At 43.4% G+C, this 19,389-nt stretch overlaps 2 protein-coding genes across 9 annotated transcripts in view; both read right to left on the bottom strand.

Moving 5' to 3' along the window:
* LOC107378275 (serine/threonine-protein kinase LMTK1) overlaps positions 1–7,935 on the bottom strand; it is a 57,355-nt gene extending 49,420 nt beyond the window's left edge. For 2 of the 8 annotated variants that reach the window (XM_015948384.2, XM_015948385.2), the window contains exons 1-2: positions 7,464–7,933; positions 7,272–7,391 (exon numbers count right to left, since the gene is read on the bottom strand). In XM_015948384.2, the coding sequence (XP_015803870.1) occupies positions 7,272–7,391; positions 7,464–7,506 (163 nt within the window). In that variant the 5' untranslated portion in view covers positions 7,507–7,933. Of the gene's footprint in view, positions 1–7,271 lie in introns of all 8 variants that reach the window. The other 6 variants (XM_015948389.2, XM_015948390.2, XM_070551317.1 and 3 more) reach the window with 6 other exon arrangements.
* A 9,005-nt stretch (positions 7,936–16,940) lies between these two features.
* LOC107378591 (inward rectifier potassium channel 16-like) lies at positions 16,941–18,769 on the bottom strand. The gene has a single exon (XM_015948901.3). The coding sequence runs from the start codon at positions 18,665–18,667 to the stop codon at positions 17,537–17,539; it is 1,131 nt and encodes a 376-aa protein (XP_015804387.1). The 5' UTR covers positions 18,668–18,769; the 3' UTR covers positions 16,941–17,536.
* Positions 18,770–19,389: the final 620 nt, after the last annotated feature.

Here is a 19,389-nt window from a genome sequence, read left to right as displayed (position 1 = left end):
TCATCTCTAGTTGGGGTATCAGACCGTGGCCCTCATTTATCAAACGTTCGTAGAAACTGTCATATATTCCCTCCTACCACCAAAATTTAGAATGTGTGTACAGTCAAAAGACTGATTTATGAAACACGTGATGGCCTCTCATACACACGTTCCTCCGCAATTGTCTGATGATAAATCCCACTTGTGCGTACCCAGGTGCTCGTGTCCGATCACCGTCCTTTACATACAGACACGCCCTCAATTAACCGTATTTGGTCACTCTACGCCCTGAGTACCCGAGGAGATTCCTTGTTTTTTTTTCTAGAAAAAATAAGAAAAACTCTTTTGACAAATAGATCAAAACACTGGCTGCGGAAGCACAAAAAAACCCAAACAAGTTGAAGGTTATAAATGCGGTCAGGACAGAGGAGAGATTTCTGTCAGAAATAAGTAAAAAATGGAATTGATGAATTGTAGAGTAACGGCTTGTCATTTACATTTAAGGAGTCGCTCTGTTTGGAGTTACTGTAGTTTAATTTGGAAATGTTGTCTGAGAGTGCAGCCTCAGCCTCTTCTGAGCTGTCATTCAGTCTGGTTGGGTGTATGACCGGGGAGCAGAGGAGGTCCTGGGGGTTCTTGTAGTTGTAAAATAAAATATGAACTGGAATCGGATATGTGAGGTTTGTCTGTTGCATCACAAAGGGCCCCAAATCATAGCGGAAGGATTTCTTTTGAGATCAGTGTGCTCACAGAGGATGCTTTCCCTCCAGTGTGCATGCTCTGTTAAATCTTCAAATAACACAGATAAGTCATGATATAATGTCAAATTCCCATTGGTCACTTGTCCTTTATTGGTTTTCAAATCAAATCAAACTTTATTTATATAGCACTTTTCATGCACAGGAAGCAACACAAAGTGCTTAACAGATTAAAATTACCCATATAACCCACATTCCCTCCCTTCCCCACACTTAAAACAATTATGACAGTTTCACCCCCCAATCCACAAACCATTTGCAGGCACACACACACACACGCACACACACACACACACACACACACACACACACACACACACACACACACGTACACATAACACTTTAAAAGACCACAGTAAACACTAGTCTGAGCTCAGATTGGACAGGTAATGAAAGACACTCCATTAATGGAGCCATCTGCTTCGACAGCAGCAGATCGACGGCAGCAGCCAAGACACCAATCCAGGGCGCCCTGGGAGGGAGGGTGGCAACCCCCACCACTACCTGAGCACTACGCTAGGAGCGCCCCAGCCGCCGCCACCGATCACCGGTCCCGAGGCAGAGGGCTCCCCAGAGGAAACACAGGAAGGATTAAAATAAGTAACATGTAAAATCATGAGAGCTAATATGGATAGTAGAATATCCAATAAAATGTGATTATAGAAATAAAACAACATAAATGTGTAACACAACAGTAATTTAATAAATAAATAAATAAAACAAGCAATGCAATAAATGGTAATCAGTTAAAGGCTAAAACAAAAAGGTGGGTCTTGAGCCTGTTCTAAAAAACATGAACATTCTCTGCAGCCCTGAGGTACTCCGGCAGCCCGTTCCAGAGGCGAGGGCCATAATAACTAAAAGACACCTTGCCGTGAATGTGTGTCCTGACTTAAGGAATGACAAGGAGGCTGCCAGAGGAGAGCAGGGACTGCGAGGGTTCATATGGTAAGGTTTTAGCACCAATTATGTGCAAAAGCCATTTTTTCAGCCACATACTTCCATACTGGGTAAATATAATTTGTGGAGGAACACGCGTGGATGACTGAGACCTTTAGACTTGCTGTTCCCCCGTTCTACCACTAGATGCTGTTTGTACGCATGGTCAGAGCTATTGTTATATTTAGGAGCATTTTCCCGGACAAGTACAAATTTGTAAATACTACACAACGTGTAAATTGTTCCCACACTAGGGTGACCAGATCCCAACTTGCCAAATGTCAGACAGAGACGGAGACTACTCAATGTGGGACAACGTGAAGTTCCAATGTAATGAGAAAAAAACAAACAAACAAAATGTACATTCTGCCTTTTAGCCCTAACATCACTGTTACATTACATAAAATGATTATTCTTATCATCATATATTTCTTGTATATATTTTATTTTAATTCAACATGAACAAGCCTACAGCAAAAGCTTTACTATGTCACAGTTCCTCTCACGTTACCACATCATAACTCTGTAGAGGCTCTGATCATTTTAATAATATAGATAGGCCCACAATAATAAAAACATGCAGGTTTAAGCTGCTTTTCAGAGTTTTCATTGAATGTTTTCCACAACAGAACGACAGTAAAAGTACCAGTAATATTTTTTAGATCTATTTATGTTTGTTTTTCATTAATTTTCCACCAAAATCAGCATCTCATTAAAACAAATCCATACTTTTTGCCATTTTTTTCTTAATTCAGAAACAAACATTTTTTTAACATGACAACAAATCTCTTCTAGGTTTTAGGCGAGAGAATAAACATCAGCTTCTGATCTCTAAAAAAAATCAGATCTAATATAATAAAAGTTTCTTAGAGTTACTTTTTGCCTCAAATGTCTGAGAATAAGTGGTGAAAGCTTCCATTTATTCTCATTATTTCTTCACTGTGCTTTAAGGGGCTCAGCGTGTACGCAGGTATCTGAAACCGCAGCACCTTGTCTGCGTTTATCATGGACCTGTCTAATTACTGGAAAACCTGCTTTTGACCTCTTCACCTCAGACTCCTCGTCGAGACATGAGAAATGACTCGGAAAAAACAAAGACTGTCGACTATCTCTGAACACGTTTCATTCACGAGTTTACAGCATTTTCTCCTACGTGCTCACTCACGCTTGTTTTGGTGGTTCGGGCGCGCTCCACACACGCTCCTGACCTGCGTTAAAGTCCCGCCTCCGTTTGATTGACAGCAATAGGCAGATTTCTCCACAGTTTTTTTTTATAAGACTGAAACTCGAAACGGGAAACTGTCAATAATGTGGGTCTTTGCGGGACATGAGTCTCAATTTGCGGGACACGTGAAAAGTAATGAAAATGCAGGAATGCCCCGCACAAAGCGGGACATTTAGTTACCCTATCCCACACACAAAAACGCACAGATCTGTTCGTAAGTACGGTTGATGAATGAGGACCCAGCTCGTTCAACGGAATATTTTTTGCAGCAAAGATCCATCCTTTTCAGAACCAAACAACTTTCTTTAACCTGCAAAGCTGCACCAGATGCAAAACGACCCACCAGCTTCCGCCAGTGCGTATTCAGATGACCTACGACCTTTGGACACATCAGAAGTCTAATCATTCGCTTTGTCAAGATGGCTTTGCTTGCTGGCCGGATCTCCCAAGAACTCCCACCACACTGGTAACGGCTCTTCACAATGGCATTGGATGGGTTATGGTTCATTTGATAACTAATTAAATAGATTGTGTTATAAACCCAGACATCACATTTTTTCTGACACGTAATTAGACTTTTAATAACAGATCATGTTTCAATTACGTTTGGTTATGGTCTCAGTTAATATTACCTTAAATAATCATTTAAAATAATTTATCCTGTATGATCATTAGTAGTAGAAATATAGTAATGAATAGATTTTTATACACTATCTTTTAGCCTCTGTGCCAAATAATTATAAATGTTGGTTTCCTGGCACACTAAAATTACCCATCAGAGGCTTTACAAATCCAGTGGGTGTCCTTACTGACTTTGTCCACCTGGAAGAGGCAACGAGCACACTCCCTGAAGCAGAAAGTCTTCCCTGCCTGCACCTAGCAACTATTTACGCATGATTTTGTGATTCTGTCTGTCTGCTTTTCTGTCTATCTAATCACAGTTGAGAGCTATTAACCCTGGAGGAGGCACAGAAATTTCTGTATGAATACTCTGAGGTTTTTAAGGAGGAAATCGCTAAATTGATAGATTAATTAAATTTTCTGAAAACTGATCATGCCCAATATGTGGTGAAGATTAACAATCAGGAGAAGGACATTCTTGAGTTGACATGACAACTGAAGGAAGCTGAACAGCAGGTCACTTCTGCTCCGGCGCCCCAGCCACAGTTTGACCAAGCTGGAACCAGTCATGGGGGGGGGCAGTCATGCAGGCCTCCCCTCCAGCTGTGTCATCTGTTTTTCACACCAGCCTTCTTGTTTCGGCCATCACGACTGCCAGTGTTTACAGAATGGCCAGAAACATCACCAGATTTGAGCCTCATCCGGGGGATTCACATAGTTTGTTTGAACTTAGCTAACATCTGGACGGACAACTTTGAGCTACAGTCCAGAATAATGTAGTGTTAAGGATTAGCTACACATACATATTAAATGATCAATACGATGTGATGTTCCTTATAAATATGAAATATCCATCTGATTGGTCTTTGAATGTTTAATCAGACGACTTTAGGCTCTTTGACTCTTCAGGGAACACACACTTCATAAGGATATAGTTTATAAGAATAATCTTTAATTCTATTTTCTAAACTAAATGATGGTACATGACAAACTGTGAATGAAATGATGGTTGCACAGATAACAGATGATGAATGGAATGATGGAATTTGAGCTAGATGTTCTAGCAAAACCTTTCTCAAGTATCTGAGAGAGCTTGTGGTTTCTGGGTTGTAAAATAATTTTGGCTGTATGGTTTGGTAAGCTAAAGTTTGTTTATAAAACCATCCGATGCTATTTGTGCTGATCTATGCACCCTTGTGTGAAGATCCCCATGCGATCCAGGGGATCAGGAGGTCCAGATGGACACTGCCAGTGGACCTCTGGTACCGGAGGTCGTAGCCAGCTCAGAGTACGACCCGTCTAGACTGGGTTATCTTCAGGTGACTGCAGGAAGCTGGAGTCTCTATACAAGCATAAATAGAAAGAGTTACCCCTAACTTGCATAACCCGATTTAAATGCGGACGTTGGGGTAGCGTCAGGATGTATGGACTACGTCCAGACGCAATATGCGTCATTTCCGGTTCTTCTTGTTCCGGTATCCGTGAAAACAACAACATGTTTCCCAGTTCGGAAGAGATAGCGACCGCGTTTGTTTGCGCTTTAGTTTCCTCGCCACTCCAAAAGTGTGGTGCTGTGCCGCGACTCGCCATTTTGCTCCCAACTTGTTGTTTACTTCTGGTGTTCTGGTGCGTACAAGACGTCTCGCTACTCAAAAGACCAAGATTCCTTGCGAACAGAGCATGCGCAGAACACACGCTTTGATGGGGATATCCCGGTATGCGTTTACACGACCAAACATTCGGGTTAGAAAAGGGTTACCCCAGGTGTAGTAACCGGGTTTTTAAAAACCCAGTTATGAGCATATCCGGGTTTTTGGCGGTGTTTACATGGACCTGCGGAACCGGGTTAATGTGAATATTCGCGTTTTAAAAGGGTTACTGGCTGCATGTAAACGCACTGAATGAGACACAGACAGGGTTATATACACAAAGGGAACACGGAGGGAAACAATCAGGGAAGCAGGTGACAGGTGTGTGGGGAGTGAGATCAGAAGGGATCAGGTGAGACGAATTAACTGAGTGGGGAAACTGACTAGGTAAACTTCATCTACAGAGAACTAAAGAGAAGTGAACTAATAAACCTGAAAACTAGACATCAGAAGAAAAACATTAACAAGGATGGGATAACTAAATCTGAAATCACAAAGGGGGAACCTGAGGGAAACCTGGAGGGAGCTGAAGACCTAAGGGGTACAGAAACCTAAGGGGAAAACCTGGAGTGGGCTGGTGAACACAAGGAGGCACCTGGGGGGGGCACAGACAAGGAGACACATGAGGAACCCAAGGAGACATAAAGGGGACCCTAGAGAGGGCAGGAGAACACTATAGCCCCCTTCAGACAGGCCATGAAAAACAGAAATGTTCTGGACTCTGTCCGTAAGACCTTTGTGTCTGAATACAAACATCCGGATAACGTTTTCCGTAATTAAACCGGACGAAGCCCCTAGTAACAGGTCCGGACTTGTTACGGACAAGGTGGCTGCTTCAGACTGGTGAGGTCGAGTTCCGGACAGGGAGGAGGGGACCGGGGGACGCTGTGCGCACCTAGATAGCCCGCTGCTGTAGCATGCGGCGAACCTCGGCAGCTCGCCTCCTACGGTACCGTCTAGACGCGCGACTGAGTGCTTCACACCGCTTCCGTGATTCCTTTAACCATTGAGCTTCATCATCCAGGTCTCTTATGCGTCTTCGTGTGCGCAGAATTATGCTTAACATGAGTCCGATCCCCCCCACCCCCGTCAGACATCTGGAACTTTTCCCAGCTGTGTGAAGGCAACCAAAAGGACAAATTCCGGTACAAAGGTGGCGTGTCTGAAAACACAGTTCCGGTTAAAAACCGGATTAAATTGTCCACACATATTCCAGAATGTCTATCTGGAAAGGGTTAAGGAGACATATGAGGGGGACGCAGGACACAGAACATCCCACTGCAATATACCATCATCTGAGTAAGGAAAATAATTGCAAAATCAATACTGAGTATTTTCCAAACATATAAACTCAGTTAGGAGGAAAACTCCAAGACAATGAAACTGATGTCTAGCTGTTTTCTATTTGTAGCATTTACACAAGGAGGTCCGTTACTGAGTAAATATCAAGGAAAATGTCTTTCATGTATAACATTATATATAAACTTTAACCTAAAAAAATGAGGACAAGAGAGAGATGGTGTGGATGGGACAGAGGTGGGTCATGGGGCTGAGCTCATTTGTATTATCGCCGTACTACAGCCCGCACAGAGGCTCTCTTTAGTTCCGTTTACATTTTGGTCGCAGTTATTTATTCATCTCCAGTTCGACTCCTCGCGGCCTGCATGGGGGCTCGACTAGAGGCTTGTGGTTCCTCAGCTGTAGCAACACCTGGGCTTGTCTTTGCGACTGATCGCTTGACATTCACGTGACCGAATGCAGCGTCCAAAGGGAGCTTTAGCATGCACGTACCTGCACGCAACACGCACACATGCACAGCACATCATACACATCTGCATTGGTGCGTGTGGGACCACGCAGATTCAGTGCAGATATAACTGTCAACCCTGTTAATATCGAGCTCTAGGCTGACCGGAGAGGACGCCGCACACCTGAACCTTTCTTATGTGATTAAAATTAATGTTGCTGTCTGATGATAATTAAGGCTAAGAAGTTGCGCATCAATAACTGATGATGCGTTTTGCACACGTAAAACAAGCAACTCTGCAGAAAACAGATAAACGCCCGTTTCATGCCTCATTTCGAGTCATACCGTCTTACCTGTAGCAAAATGGGAGCTGAAGGCGAAACTGGGGTTGAAAAACGCAGAAGACATGATCACATGAAGGACACAGAGCATCATCCTCCTGTCTCTCTTTCTATTTGGGCGGCAGAAGAAGTCTGCAAACAGACGGAGGAATGTTGGAAATAGAGAATAAATCCAGATTTAGGTGCTGCTCGAATTCAGTTGACCTGTAAGAAGAAAAAAAACAGAATGCGCATTTTCTTCATTCATCACACCTCAGAGCCCTGCAAGAATCTTGCTTCACCTTCAGCTCGGGCAGATATGCAGATAGATGTTGACTGGTGTTGCCATTTCTTTTATAATTTATCATTTAACACGCCTGTACTTGACCATGCGGTCACGCGCCCGCTCAGTCACCAGGTAAAATAACCCCCGACGCATTTTTATTGACTTAAATCTTGAATCTTCCTAACATTTCGTCACATCCTTTCTGTGTTACTTTCAGAATAAATCTATGTGGTGCTGGTTTTACGAGCTCAGTGCTGCGTGTCGCTTCATCAGCCAACCCCAAAAACCGGGCTCTCTTTGAAAATCCAGTTTTACCCCACAGTGCCACCCATGAACGTGGCTCGCCCCATGGGCATTGCATCCGTGGGGGTGTGGACACCCACACCTTCCCCGCAGTTGAGCTCAAAAAACGGCACTATCCGTCCCTCCGCCTTTCTCTCACTGTGACTGCCCTCTCCCCCTCCCTCTCCTGGGGCTTCATTTACGCACAGATCTGTGCGTAGGAACAAATCTACGCATTGTGTGGTATTCATCATTTTTTACCTGTGCGTTGAAACGTTCCTAAACATAAGAAACCTGCAGACCAGGCGTAGGAACAGCATCTAGTGGTACAAAGGGAGAACAACAGCACAGAGAAGAAAGAAAGAAAGAAAGAAAGAAAGAAAGAAAGAAAGAAAGAAAGAAAGAAAGAAAGAAAGAAAGAAAGAAAGAAAGACTTTTTTAGACTTTTAAATTATTTATTTTTCTTTACAAATCAACAATCAGCGTTAATGACTGAAACTTGTTTTCCACTAATAAAACCAGGAAACCTGCTAAACCCAGTTTAGAAGTTGATCTTTAGGGATTCCTGTCCATCCAGCAGACAGAGCACCTGTCCGATCCCCCACACCGCTCTAAACGAGTCCAGGCTCCCAGTAAGTTCGTAAAAAGCGTGTTCGATCTTTAAGCGAGCTTCCACCAGGCCCTACAGACTCCGCTCAGCGTCAGTCCAGCTCTGTCCCAGCATCTGGTTTTTTCTGGTTTTCCAGATGGCTAGTTTTGCACATGCAAATAAAAAGTTAATTAACAGTATTGTCCGTTTTTTTCTGACACTGTACTTGGGCCCGAAAACGAATAAGTGTAGGGTAAAAGCCTCCCCTAGTGCACTAACCCACCGTTCTAAAACCTTAAACATCCCTGATAACCTAGAACATGCTACCACTAGATGCTCTATGGTCTCTGTTTGGTTACAGAAAGGACATCCCTCCCCGGTGCTTGGATCAAAGCGGGCTCTGTGTCTGTTCGTAGCTAAAGCTCCATGTATGATCCTCCACTGGAGGTCTGCCATGCTTTTATCCACTGGAGACTTATACAAACTCCTCCAGCTGCCCTCAAGGGCATCGTCCGCAGCAAACACCTGAGTCCACCTCGACTCCTTGACTCCTAACAAGGAGCGCCTATTGATAACCTTCACACAAGTTTGATAGAGCTGTTTCTTCCCACAAGACTGGAAGGAGCCCAACACTGGAGTGTTCAGGTTCAGCAGTGATCCACTCTCCTCCTGCCAACCCTCACCAGCGGCTTTAACCTCCAGAGACAGAAAAACATACTCACTGTCATCATCCCATTGGTCAGATAGAGTACAAGTCTCAATGAAGGCTCTCTGCGACACAGACAAGGACCTCCGTACCTCCTCCACCACTCTCTCCATCACTCTGGTGGACCTTACATCCAACCGCTCGCCAAGGATTCCAGCCAGGATCTTCAGTAAATGACCAAACTTTACAATCCCAGCATCGGTGAACTTCACTTTCAACGCAGATGAAGTTAAAGTGCTAGCTCGAGAGAAGAAGTCATTGTCAAACAAGGGTTCTTGTAGCAACCATGTCCCTGGTCCCGTGTCAGACGTTCTGGATACTGTCAGCAGCTTAAACGAGTCCAGCACTGACGCGTAGAACGGACTAATCCTTGTCAGATCCAACACCTTCCGATTCAACAGGAACAGGTGTTTGTTTAGCCCAAGCCCACCAACCTTCTGCAGCAGGAGATGAGCCAGGGGCAGCCAGCAGTCCGTCACCATAAAAAAGCTTCTGAGCTGTCTGTAACCTGAAGGCTGCAGTTCTAGACACCACGTCTATTAGTCCTTGTCCTCCCTCCGACACGGGTAGGCAAAGAGCCGAGGCTCTGATCCAGTGGTGACCGGACCAGAAGAATTTCACCAACAGCTTCTGAACACCTTCCAGCAGACCCAGTGGTGGAACCAGTACAATCAGTCTGTGCCACAGAAACGAGGCGACCAGGTTGTTTGCTATCAGAACCCTGCCCCTGTAGGACAGCTGAGGGAGAAGCCATTTCCATTTAGACAACCGCGCCTCCACCTTCTCCAGCACCTTCTCCCAGTTCTGTTTCTGAAACCTTTCACTACCCAAGTACAGGCCTAGTGTTTTAATACCTCCCGTTCCCCACCTCAGCCCTTCTGGCAGAGGCAGGACATTACCAAGGTCCCACCCCCCCACTACACATGCCTCACTCTTGTCCCAGTTAAGCTTAGCTGAGGATGCATCCTCATATAAAAGTAAACTAGATCTGAGTTCTTGTACATCCTGCTGATCATGGATAAAAGCATTCACATCATCTGCATAAGCCGACACAACTAAGGGAAGACTAGAGACAGGTAAAGGTAGATGTAGACCTTTCAGCCTGTTCCTCAGCCGACACCGCAGCGGTTCAATAGCTAAAATATACAGTTGTCCTGAGATGGGACAACCCTGTCTGATTCCTCCTAAAACTGGTATGGGTGTACTCAGGCCCCCCGCTACCTTCACCATACAGCTGACATTCCTATACAACATCTTAATCCCTTCCAGAAAGGACCCCCCAAAACCAAAAGCCTGTAGCGTAGAGAACAGGAACTCATGATCAACCCTATCAAACGCCTTTTCCTGATCAATAGAAATGATACCTGCGTTTACATCATAAAGGTTACAAACATCAAACACATCCCTCATTAAAAATAAATTGTCCATTAGTGACTTTCCTGGTATACAGAAGGACTGATCATCTGGGATTAGACCTCCGATGAATCCCCAAAGTCTGTTTGATAGGAACTTTGAAAAAATCTTATAGTCTGAACACAACAAGGAAACTGGTCTCCAGTTTTTTAGTTGGGTTAAGTCCCCTTTTTTTGGCAGCAGTGACAGAACTCCCCGCCTACACGATGCAGGAAGTGCTCCTGTCAGAAGCGAGTCTTTAAAAACATCCATCAGGTCCTGTCCCATACTGCTCCAGAAGAATTTGTAGAAGTCAGCAGGTAAGCCATCTATCCCCGGAGATTTCCCTGCAGCCATCTGGGAGACTGCCGTTGTTAGCTCCTCCATGGTTATGTCTGCATTTAAGATTTCCTGGTCTGCTGTGGTCAAGGAAGGAAGCCCCTACATCAGCTCTCTGGCACAGTTCACATCACATGGGGCGGCCTTTAATAGGCTGGTATAGAATCCTACTGCATGTTTCCTCATCTCCACTGGATCAGTGGATAACTGTCCATCTGGCAGACGAAGGCCAACCATTTGTTTTTTCTGGTTTGAAGTCTTTTCCAGGTTAAAAAAGAAGGATGTTGGAGCATCCATGTCCTGTATTGTGGTGAGACGAGCCTGGATCAAGGCCCGTAAGAAAGAAAGAAAGAAAGAAAGAAAGAAAGAAAGAAAGAAAGAAAGAAAGAAAGAAAGAAAGAAAGAAAGAAAGAAAGAAAGAAAGAAAGAAAGAAAGAAAGAAAGAAAGAAAGAAAGAAAGAAAGAAAGAAAGAAAGAAAGAAAGAAAGAAAGAAAGAACAATTTTATATAGCGCCAAGATAAAAATCAGAGGCACTTCACAAACCCCAAAAAATAACAAGTTAAGAATAAAAAAGATTTAAAAAAATTATTTAAAATATGTTTTAAATGAGAAAAAAATGTAAGGAAAGGGAGAGATAAATGAATAGGAAAGAGGGAAATCAGTGGATCCCGAGAAAGGCGGAATAAGAGCAGAATAAGGAGAGCGTGGTGACGAAGGAAAAGCCAGCTTGAACACGGGAGTTCTCCCCTGCTTTTTGAAAGAGACCACTGAGTCTCAAAATCATCTGTCACCTTTGACTGAAGGTCTCAGTCATCCACACATATTCCTCATCCACAAATCATTTTACCCAATAACTAAAAATTTCGGTGAAAAAAACAGCTGTGTCACATAATTGGTGCTACAACACCCGACTGGAACCTGACATTGTAGAATGTTTTTGTAAACACAATTTTTACTCTTCCTATTTTTATGATGTTCTTAATTGTTTTTAATTAATTTCTATTATTTTTAAACAAAAATGTAATATTATATTTTTGTCCTTGTGAAACGCCTCATGATTTTGCTTGAGATGTGCTAAAAAGATTGTTTATTATTATTATCAGGGATATTTATTATGCATATTGGGGATTTGACTAAGCGTGCTCTCTGGTTAATGCGTTTCCGTGAGCACACTGACATGAGATCCATCTGGTTTATGCTGGGTTTTGGGACCCTTTGTGGAGCGACATATTAACTGCACAAATCCAAGTCATGTCCATGTTATATTTTAAATCGCAACTATGAGAACCCCCAACCTCCTCTGCTCCTCGATCAAACACGCAGTCAAGGTAACCAGACTGAAGTTCAGAAGAGGCTGCACTCTCAGACGTTTCCAAATAAAACTAACTCCAAACAGAATGACTCCTTAAATGAAAATGGAAATGAGAACCTGTTACTCTACGATGTATCAGGTTAAGTTTTTATTTATTCCTGAAGGGAACCTCTCCTCTGTCTCGACCACGTCACCTAACTTGTTTGGTTCTTTTGTGCTTCAGCAACCCGATCTCGCAACAAAAAATCTTTTTACGAACGGTCAAAATCCTGATTTATGGTAAATTAAATGTATTTGTATAGCGCCTTCTTGGGGTTCTACAACCCCCCAAGGCGCTTTACAACACAACCAGTCATTCACCCATTCACAGACACATGCATTCACATGCTGATGGGGATGAGCTACGTAGCTACATGCAGCTGCCGCGGGGCGCACTGACAGAGGCAAGGCTGCCGGGCACTGGCGCCACCAGTCCACCCGCTAGGATGCTCCAGCGGTGCCAGTAATGAGAGACTGCAGCATATGTACCCAGTAGGGCTAAAGGACTGGGAAAGGCTTAGTACTCAAGGATATGTGGTTGTGTGTGAGTGTGCAGAAGCATGTGTGAAGGATAACACAAATTGAATATTCTTTTGTAATTTAATTGTTTTAGGGACCTTAGTTTGTTATTCTTTTGTTACAGACTGAGGGGTACAGGTGGTGGCTGGAAGGTCTCATGGTGGCAGTTCATCTGTGTGTGTGCTGTGTGTCCAAGGGTTCCTTCACTCCTGAATGCATGGGTACAAGTGTTTGGGGTGCCATTTGGGGGGGCAGGACAACACAGCACAAAGCCAGGAACATCCAGTCGCTTGAGCCTGCTCCTCCTGAATGTAAGGTTCGACTATCTGATGGACCCTTCTTTTTAGAATCCCTGAATTGACTTTTCCAGGGAGGCTCAGGGGTGTGATTTCCCAGTAATTGGAACACATTCCTTTTTAAACAGGGAGACCACCATCCTGGTCTGCCAATCCTGTGGAACTTTCTTGATGTCCACGCAAATTTGCAGAGCTGCGTCAGCATCCATCTCCGAAACATCCAGACCCTTGCCACCAAGGAGTTTTTTGACCACTTCAATTACCTCTGCACCAGAGATTGGAGAGCCCAACTCAAAGTACCTAGAATCTGCTACCTTACTGGATGATGTGCTACGTAGCGGTTTTAGGCATGGGCAGACAGGGCAGTTGCCCAGGGCGGCATTTTTTCATGACACGAAAGGGGCGCACAAGCGCTGAGTAAAAAATAAAAAAGAAATCAATCTGCGGCGCACCGAGGTTTTCTATCTGTCATATCACAGTCTGGATTGGAACCAGCAAGTTGGCCCCCTGCAGCTGCAGATGCCTCTGCTGACTGAGAGGGTTCAGGTCAAGCCGCTATAATTCGGGTCTGAAATTGAAGCCAGCATGGAAGTGACAAAAATTGCAGTTCCACCCTCATCCACTAGGGGCTGGTGTCAGAAGCGAGCAAATCCTCATTGACTCCCATGTTAAAAATACCTATTTCACTGCAGAAATAAACATGTTTACAGCCTGGTACCAAAACATGTTTTAGGTTTAATAGATCTAGTTTACAACGATGACAACTCTGAGGGGGGTGAATTTTTTTTTATCACTCTTCTGTTTAAGTGTATTAAATGCCTAAAACTCTGAATAATTAATGAGCATCAGACCCACGTGACCACAGAGCTAGCTCCGGGGAAAGGCCCCAGTCTGAGCCTCGGCCTCGCCTGAAAACTGTTCCGCCATTTTCAGTCTCTCCAATAGACCATTAGTTGTGCCGTTTGTGTGTTCTTTTTGGATGTTATTTGTGCAATTGTTGGACAAAATGACTTGCTGTAATATTAATTTCACTAATAGAGCGTCCAAGGAGTCTCCACTTCATTTTTTTTGGTAAAATTATATTTATGTATTTTAGGTCACTGCTGCTCTTGCACTAGCTAAGCTTGGATTTTAACATGTACTGTTTAACCATGAAATTTAGATGTAACAGGATAAAACCCAGTGCATTTAACATAACGCTGCATTTTTGAAAATGGGTTGAAATGTGACATGTTGGTGGAGCTGGGATCTGACTATCGGTATGGTCCCCTCCCCTCAGCGGCTGCTCGGCGCATCTCTGACCGCAGCGGTGCCTGTCTGGTGCATGGTGGCTGCTGTGGAGCTCTCGGGAGACCTCTGTGTTCCACCCGGTTTTACCCAGCGGTCAACCCGGCATATCTGTCACTCAGAAGCTCCAGTGTTGTGCACAGTTAACTCCGGTTGTAGCTAGGAAGCAACCTCTGTTAGCTAAGCTCCCACCTCTGCGTTAGCTTTGGGTTAGCTTGTAGCTACATCGCTTCAGTTCGACAGGTGTCGTCATTTGATCCCAGCCTTACAGCCCCGATCTCAGCTCCACCTCTTTTCCCATTTTTGGAATATTCTAGGTTTGACGGAACCTATGACACGGTCAAAATGGCGGTGGTGGCCACCTTCCATTTTGGCTCAAAAACTTATAATTGGAGTCAATGGAAACACATTGTCCAGTATATATGTCGATGGTTCAGGTGCACCGTGTGTGTATGAAGAAGAGGAAGGGACGGGTGCAGTGGGGGAATTCACCTCTGGGTCTTTCCCAAATGAAATGAGCGGGTAGGGGCGGAATCAGCTGTATTAAGATGGCTAAAGTCAATGATGTTCTTCCATTTAACGCACATTTCATTCATAATATCATAAACACAGGCCTATCATTCTTTCACATTTTTCTGAATTGTGTGAAATGGCCAAATAAAAAAAGGAAAAACAAAACGATTTTGTGGTCACCCACCCACCAAGGTCAATTTGCTTAGTCCTGACCAAAGGCAACTTATTGAGTCAAGTCCCAAATAGAAGAGATGAATATAAAAAGGCTAAAACCACCAGGTGCCTGATTCAGGGAAAAAAGAAATAAAGAGGAGAAAGATAAAGGTATGTAGCTCTCATGATGCATGTTTTCAATTTTTTTAACCAGTTAACTGGGATTTTAACAGTTAAATTTGGTCAACTAATTGCTAACAGAGCTAATAGGGCTGAAATATTGAAACGAATATTCAAATGGTTCGAATAAATTCCTTGAATAATTTTTTACTGATTCAAACTAGGATTTGTTAAATGCTCGCTGCAGCCCGTGGCCTGCCTGAACAACAACCAACACATGTTGATCATGTTCACATAATAATAAATAAAACAACTGTACAAGCAGAAGAAAACTCCCCAGTCACCACTAACTATCCTGTTTATTTATTGCAGATGGCTGCACTGATTATTTTTTACATGATTTGTTCTGTAAAAGTTGGCATTTTTGGTAGTCTACAGTTTTTAATGTCCGTTTAAATTACAATTTCAGAGGCAATTCTAAAATATTATGGATCATGAGATCTATTGGAGATCTACCCCAACTTTTGGACTGCTCTGCCAGTCACTGTGGCTCAAGCTGAGAGGAGCTTTTCAAAACTTGATCAAGTCATGCCTGAGGTCACCTATGTTTCAGGGGCGGCTCACTAACCTGGCTGTGATTAGTATCAATCACTCAGTAGGGGAGCAGATTTCATGTGATGACATTATTGATGACGTTGCATCAAGGTTAGGTTTTAATTTTAGTTAGTGTTTTCTGTTCTAAGTGTAGTGCTGTAGTGATTATCTTTAGTTTGTTATATGTGAAAGAGTTTTGCTATTTAGAATATTTATTATATATTATGTTCATATATTCTTAATATTTAGTTATTGTTTGTTTTTGTATATTTGATTCTATATATTTTGATACAGTATATAATGTATATTGCCTTGCCTGGGAGTAATTCCATGTAGAACCGCCACTGGATGTGCTGGTAGGATTGTGGAGGCCTTCAAAGTACTCCATCCATCGATTCACTACATCCCGAGTCGAGGTCAGCATCCATCCCTGCTTTATCCTGCTGCGGCACTGGTTGGTGGACCAGAATTTCCACAAAGCCATAGAGAAGTTTTGACCTAGAGTCTCATCTGGTTTTTTGCCTCCTGAACCAGTTCCTCTGTGACCACTTGAGGCACATTCCACTTAGACTGTTAAAAGGGAGTTTTCCTCTCCACTGTTGCTAAATGCTTGCTTAGTATGAGGATTGCTGTAAAGACTCTGACACTAGTCGGTGACTTGATGCAATTTGCTGGGTTTCTTTTATAAGACATTTTTTACTGATTGGCTTAATGAACTGACCTGTATTGGGATGTTTATTATGTGAAGTGCCTTGAGATGACTCTTGTCGTGCCTTGTCGTGATTTGGCGCTATATAAATAAACTTTAATTGAATTTAATTCAATGTGTCCCACAGGCAAAGAATACCCAATAGGATTTTTTCTTCATCTTGACAGCTTCCTTAACCGCTGATGTCCACCAGCGGGTTCAGGGGTTTCTGCCACAACAGGCACCATTTACTCTTTGGCCTGGTGTCCTCTGGCTGGCTCCCCTTCTTACCTGGGCATGGGTCTGTTGACTGGGCTGGCTGACTGCTGTCCATCCTTTGGTGGCTATCGGCTGCGGGAGCAAGCACGGCCACAGACTCTGGCGCTGGTGGGACCTGGACTATTGTGGGGCTGCCCCTCCCTCACCACTTACACATCATTAGAAAGCAAAAACAAAACTCTTGGTGACAAATCCACGTACAAACACCCACAAACACAGCGATCCACACAAACACAGCTTAGACCCACAAACACCATACAAACAGAATATGTTCTGTTTTTATTTCATTTATTCTTGTAGATTTTTTTCTTTCTTTTTCATGACAATCTCACTGTTACGTCCTGCTTTTGTACTTGTTGAAAAAAAATCGGCATCCTAAAGATTGACAAAGTCAATGGTAGGCGATCTTCCAGAGAAGCCATTGAAAAAAATACAGCAATATGACAGCATCATTGGTGTACATGACATAATATAATTGAAGAAACCTGTTCAGGTTTAGTGAAACATCTCTAATCTCAACATGTATTAATTCCTTCTTACAATCCTAGGGGCTTAGACCTCCTCGTCTTTCAATGCTAGTGACGTCCCTGAGTCCATGAATGCTAATTTTTCAATGTGATATGCAATTGACTGGCTTTTCTAATCCAAGGAGTTCACCTGTCCATTTTCTATTGAAGGCTAATGCAGAAAAACATTGGTAGAAGACAATTTTCATGTTGTGCCGACATGATAAAATCTGAGTGACAATTATATTTCTAAAATAACAAGTAAAAACTGTCTGTCAGTGAAATTGACGTTTGGAGGCTCACTTCAATAGATCTGAACTACTTTAACTTATGCAATTTCTAAAACAAGTCTTAGGTGAATTGTTCATATAAATGTTTGAATGTACATAATTATGTTCTACAAATAAGTTTGGATCACTTCCTCTCTATCAGTGTTAATCTGACAGTTGTGTCCATTTCGAATGACTGAAGGTACATGTGGATGGTTCTCTGTTGGTTGGATCAACCTGTCGTATGCCTGTGCACTGACCATTGGTACTGGTACCCAAGTGGTTTCATTAAACAGAGTGTAGTCAACCGTAAAGCGCTTCTTGCCCGCTTTGAGCATGTCCTGGAAACGCTGGCCCCAGTGGATATCTGCTGGTGTATAGCAAGTTCGAGTCTGGTGGAGCATGCCAGTAGAGTCCCCAGTGAAGGTGAAAGAGACCACCAGTTCAAAGTTGTCCTCCATTAAGTCATCAGGGCCCAGTCTGTAGAAGGGACTACTGGAATCCAGTTTATGGGTTATGGTGATTGGTGTGGCAAGAACAATGTCTTGGTTGAGGATGTTTATATCTTGGTATGACATCATAATCGAGGGAAATGGCTGCCTCACACAGCGGACCAGCTGGGCTCTAGCAATCCCCTCCAGAATGTGGTTATTCCTAAAGTCCCCAAGGCGCCATGACAGGCAGAGAACCCCATTTTGCAAGTTGACCACTGCACAGCTGCTGAAACCCACTGTCTGGGCTCTCTTACGTGCTGACGCCATCTTTGCCACAACAATGCCAATAATAATGGTGTCAATAAAACAGCTGAACACATCTTGAATTGTCACTACAACAATAGCCACCATGCAGTTCTCTGTCATTCCCCTGAAGCCGTAACCAATAGTTGCTTGGGTCTCCATTGAGAATAGAAAACTTCCAGTGAAGCTGCGTACATTTTCCACACAGGGCCTGTCATTTTTCTCGCTAATGTCTCCATTCACATGAGCAATTAGCCAATAAAGAAGCCCAAAAAGTATCCAGGAGATGATGTATGAAAAAGAAAATGCAAGGAGCATTATCCTCCAGCGAACCTCCACTAAAGTGGTGAAGATATCTATTAAAAATATGCTCCAGTCTCCGGGGGCCTTCCAGAATGCCATGGGGAACCTTCCATTTTTCTGCATGTAGCGAAGCCCTCGCACGTCTTTTTCATTATTCCTGCACAGCGTGTGAACTGTGGTGTGGAAGGTATCAATGACCTGTTCTCTTTCAGAGCCCATATTGATGCGGATAGCTTTCTAGTCCTATTGAAAAGACAGAGATAAGATGGAGATTAAAATGAAAGTTGGTGCTTGTGTCTGTCCTCAGTCATTTACATGCAGAAACTAATCATAAACCATATTTGGTCACACCATGTCCTCATCTCATGAGAGGAATCTCTGCATTTCTCCCAAAAGACAAAAAGTTTATTGACAACAAGATCAAAGCACTGGCTGCCGTACTGCTAGAGAATCAAACACAATGAATCGGAATCTGAATATTTTATTAATCAGAAAGGAAATTATATAGCAGAGTAGTTGCTCTAGACAATCATAACAGTCATATCAACATTAAATAATCAGATAAAAACAGTTAAAACAGTGTAAGTACATTTGATAAATGAGGCACTTGGGCCTCTCTAATAATTCAAGCAAGGACTGATGAGTGAGGCTCAAGCATGTTCGCAAGCAGCCCCTGTTAATTTAACAGGCAAGTCATTCACAGACATGCAACAGCCGTCATCTGAGCCAGCCCAGCAGGCCCTGTAGATGGACGATGGAGTGGACAGTGAGAGGAAGCATCCCAAAGCTCTCTGCAGACCGTCCTGTATGATGTTCCTCTGGCCAGAAATGTCCAGCCACGGGTCTGCTCCAGCCCTCCATCCACGTCTGGATCCTCCTGCAGCAGATCCAGCTGCACTGTTAAAGACTTCCTGCTCACTCAGTTTAAATAAATGATCCAG

Source organism: Nothobranchius furzeri, chromosome 5 (assembly GCF_043380555.1).
Source record: "Nothobranchius furzeri strain GRZ-AD chromosome 5, NfurGRZ-RIMD1, whole genome shotgun sequence".
Classification (NCBI taxonomy): Eukaryota; Metazoa; Chordata; class Actinopteri; order Cyprinodontiformes; family Nothobranchiidae; genus Nothobranchius; species Nothobranchius furzeri.
Note: the sequence above shows the minus strand (reverse complement) of the source record. Positions and strands in the feature narration are given on the sequence as shown.

Bases quoted from the DNA above. Each gene is read 5' to 3' on its own strand.
- LOC107378591 (XM_015948901.3), bottom strand. From the start codon at position 18,667: ATGGGCTCTGAAAGAGAACAGGTCATTGATACCTTCCACACCACAGTT.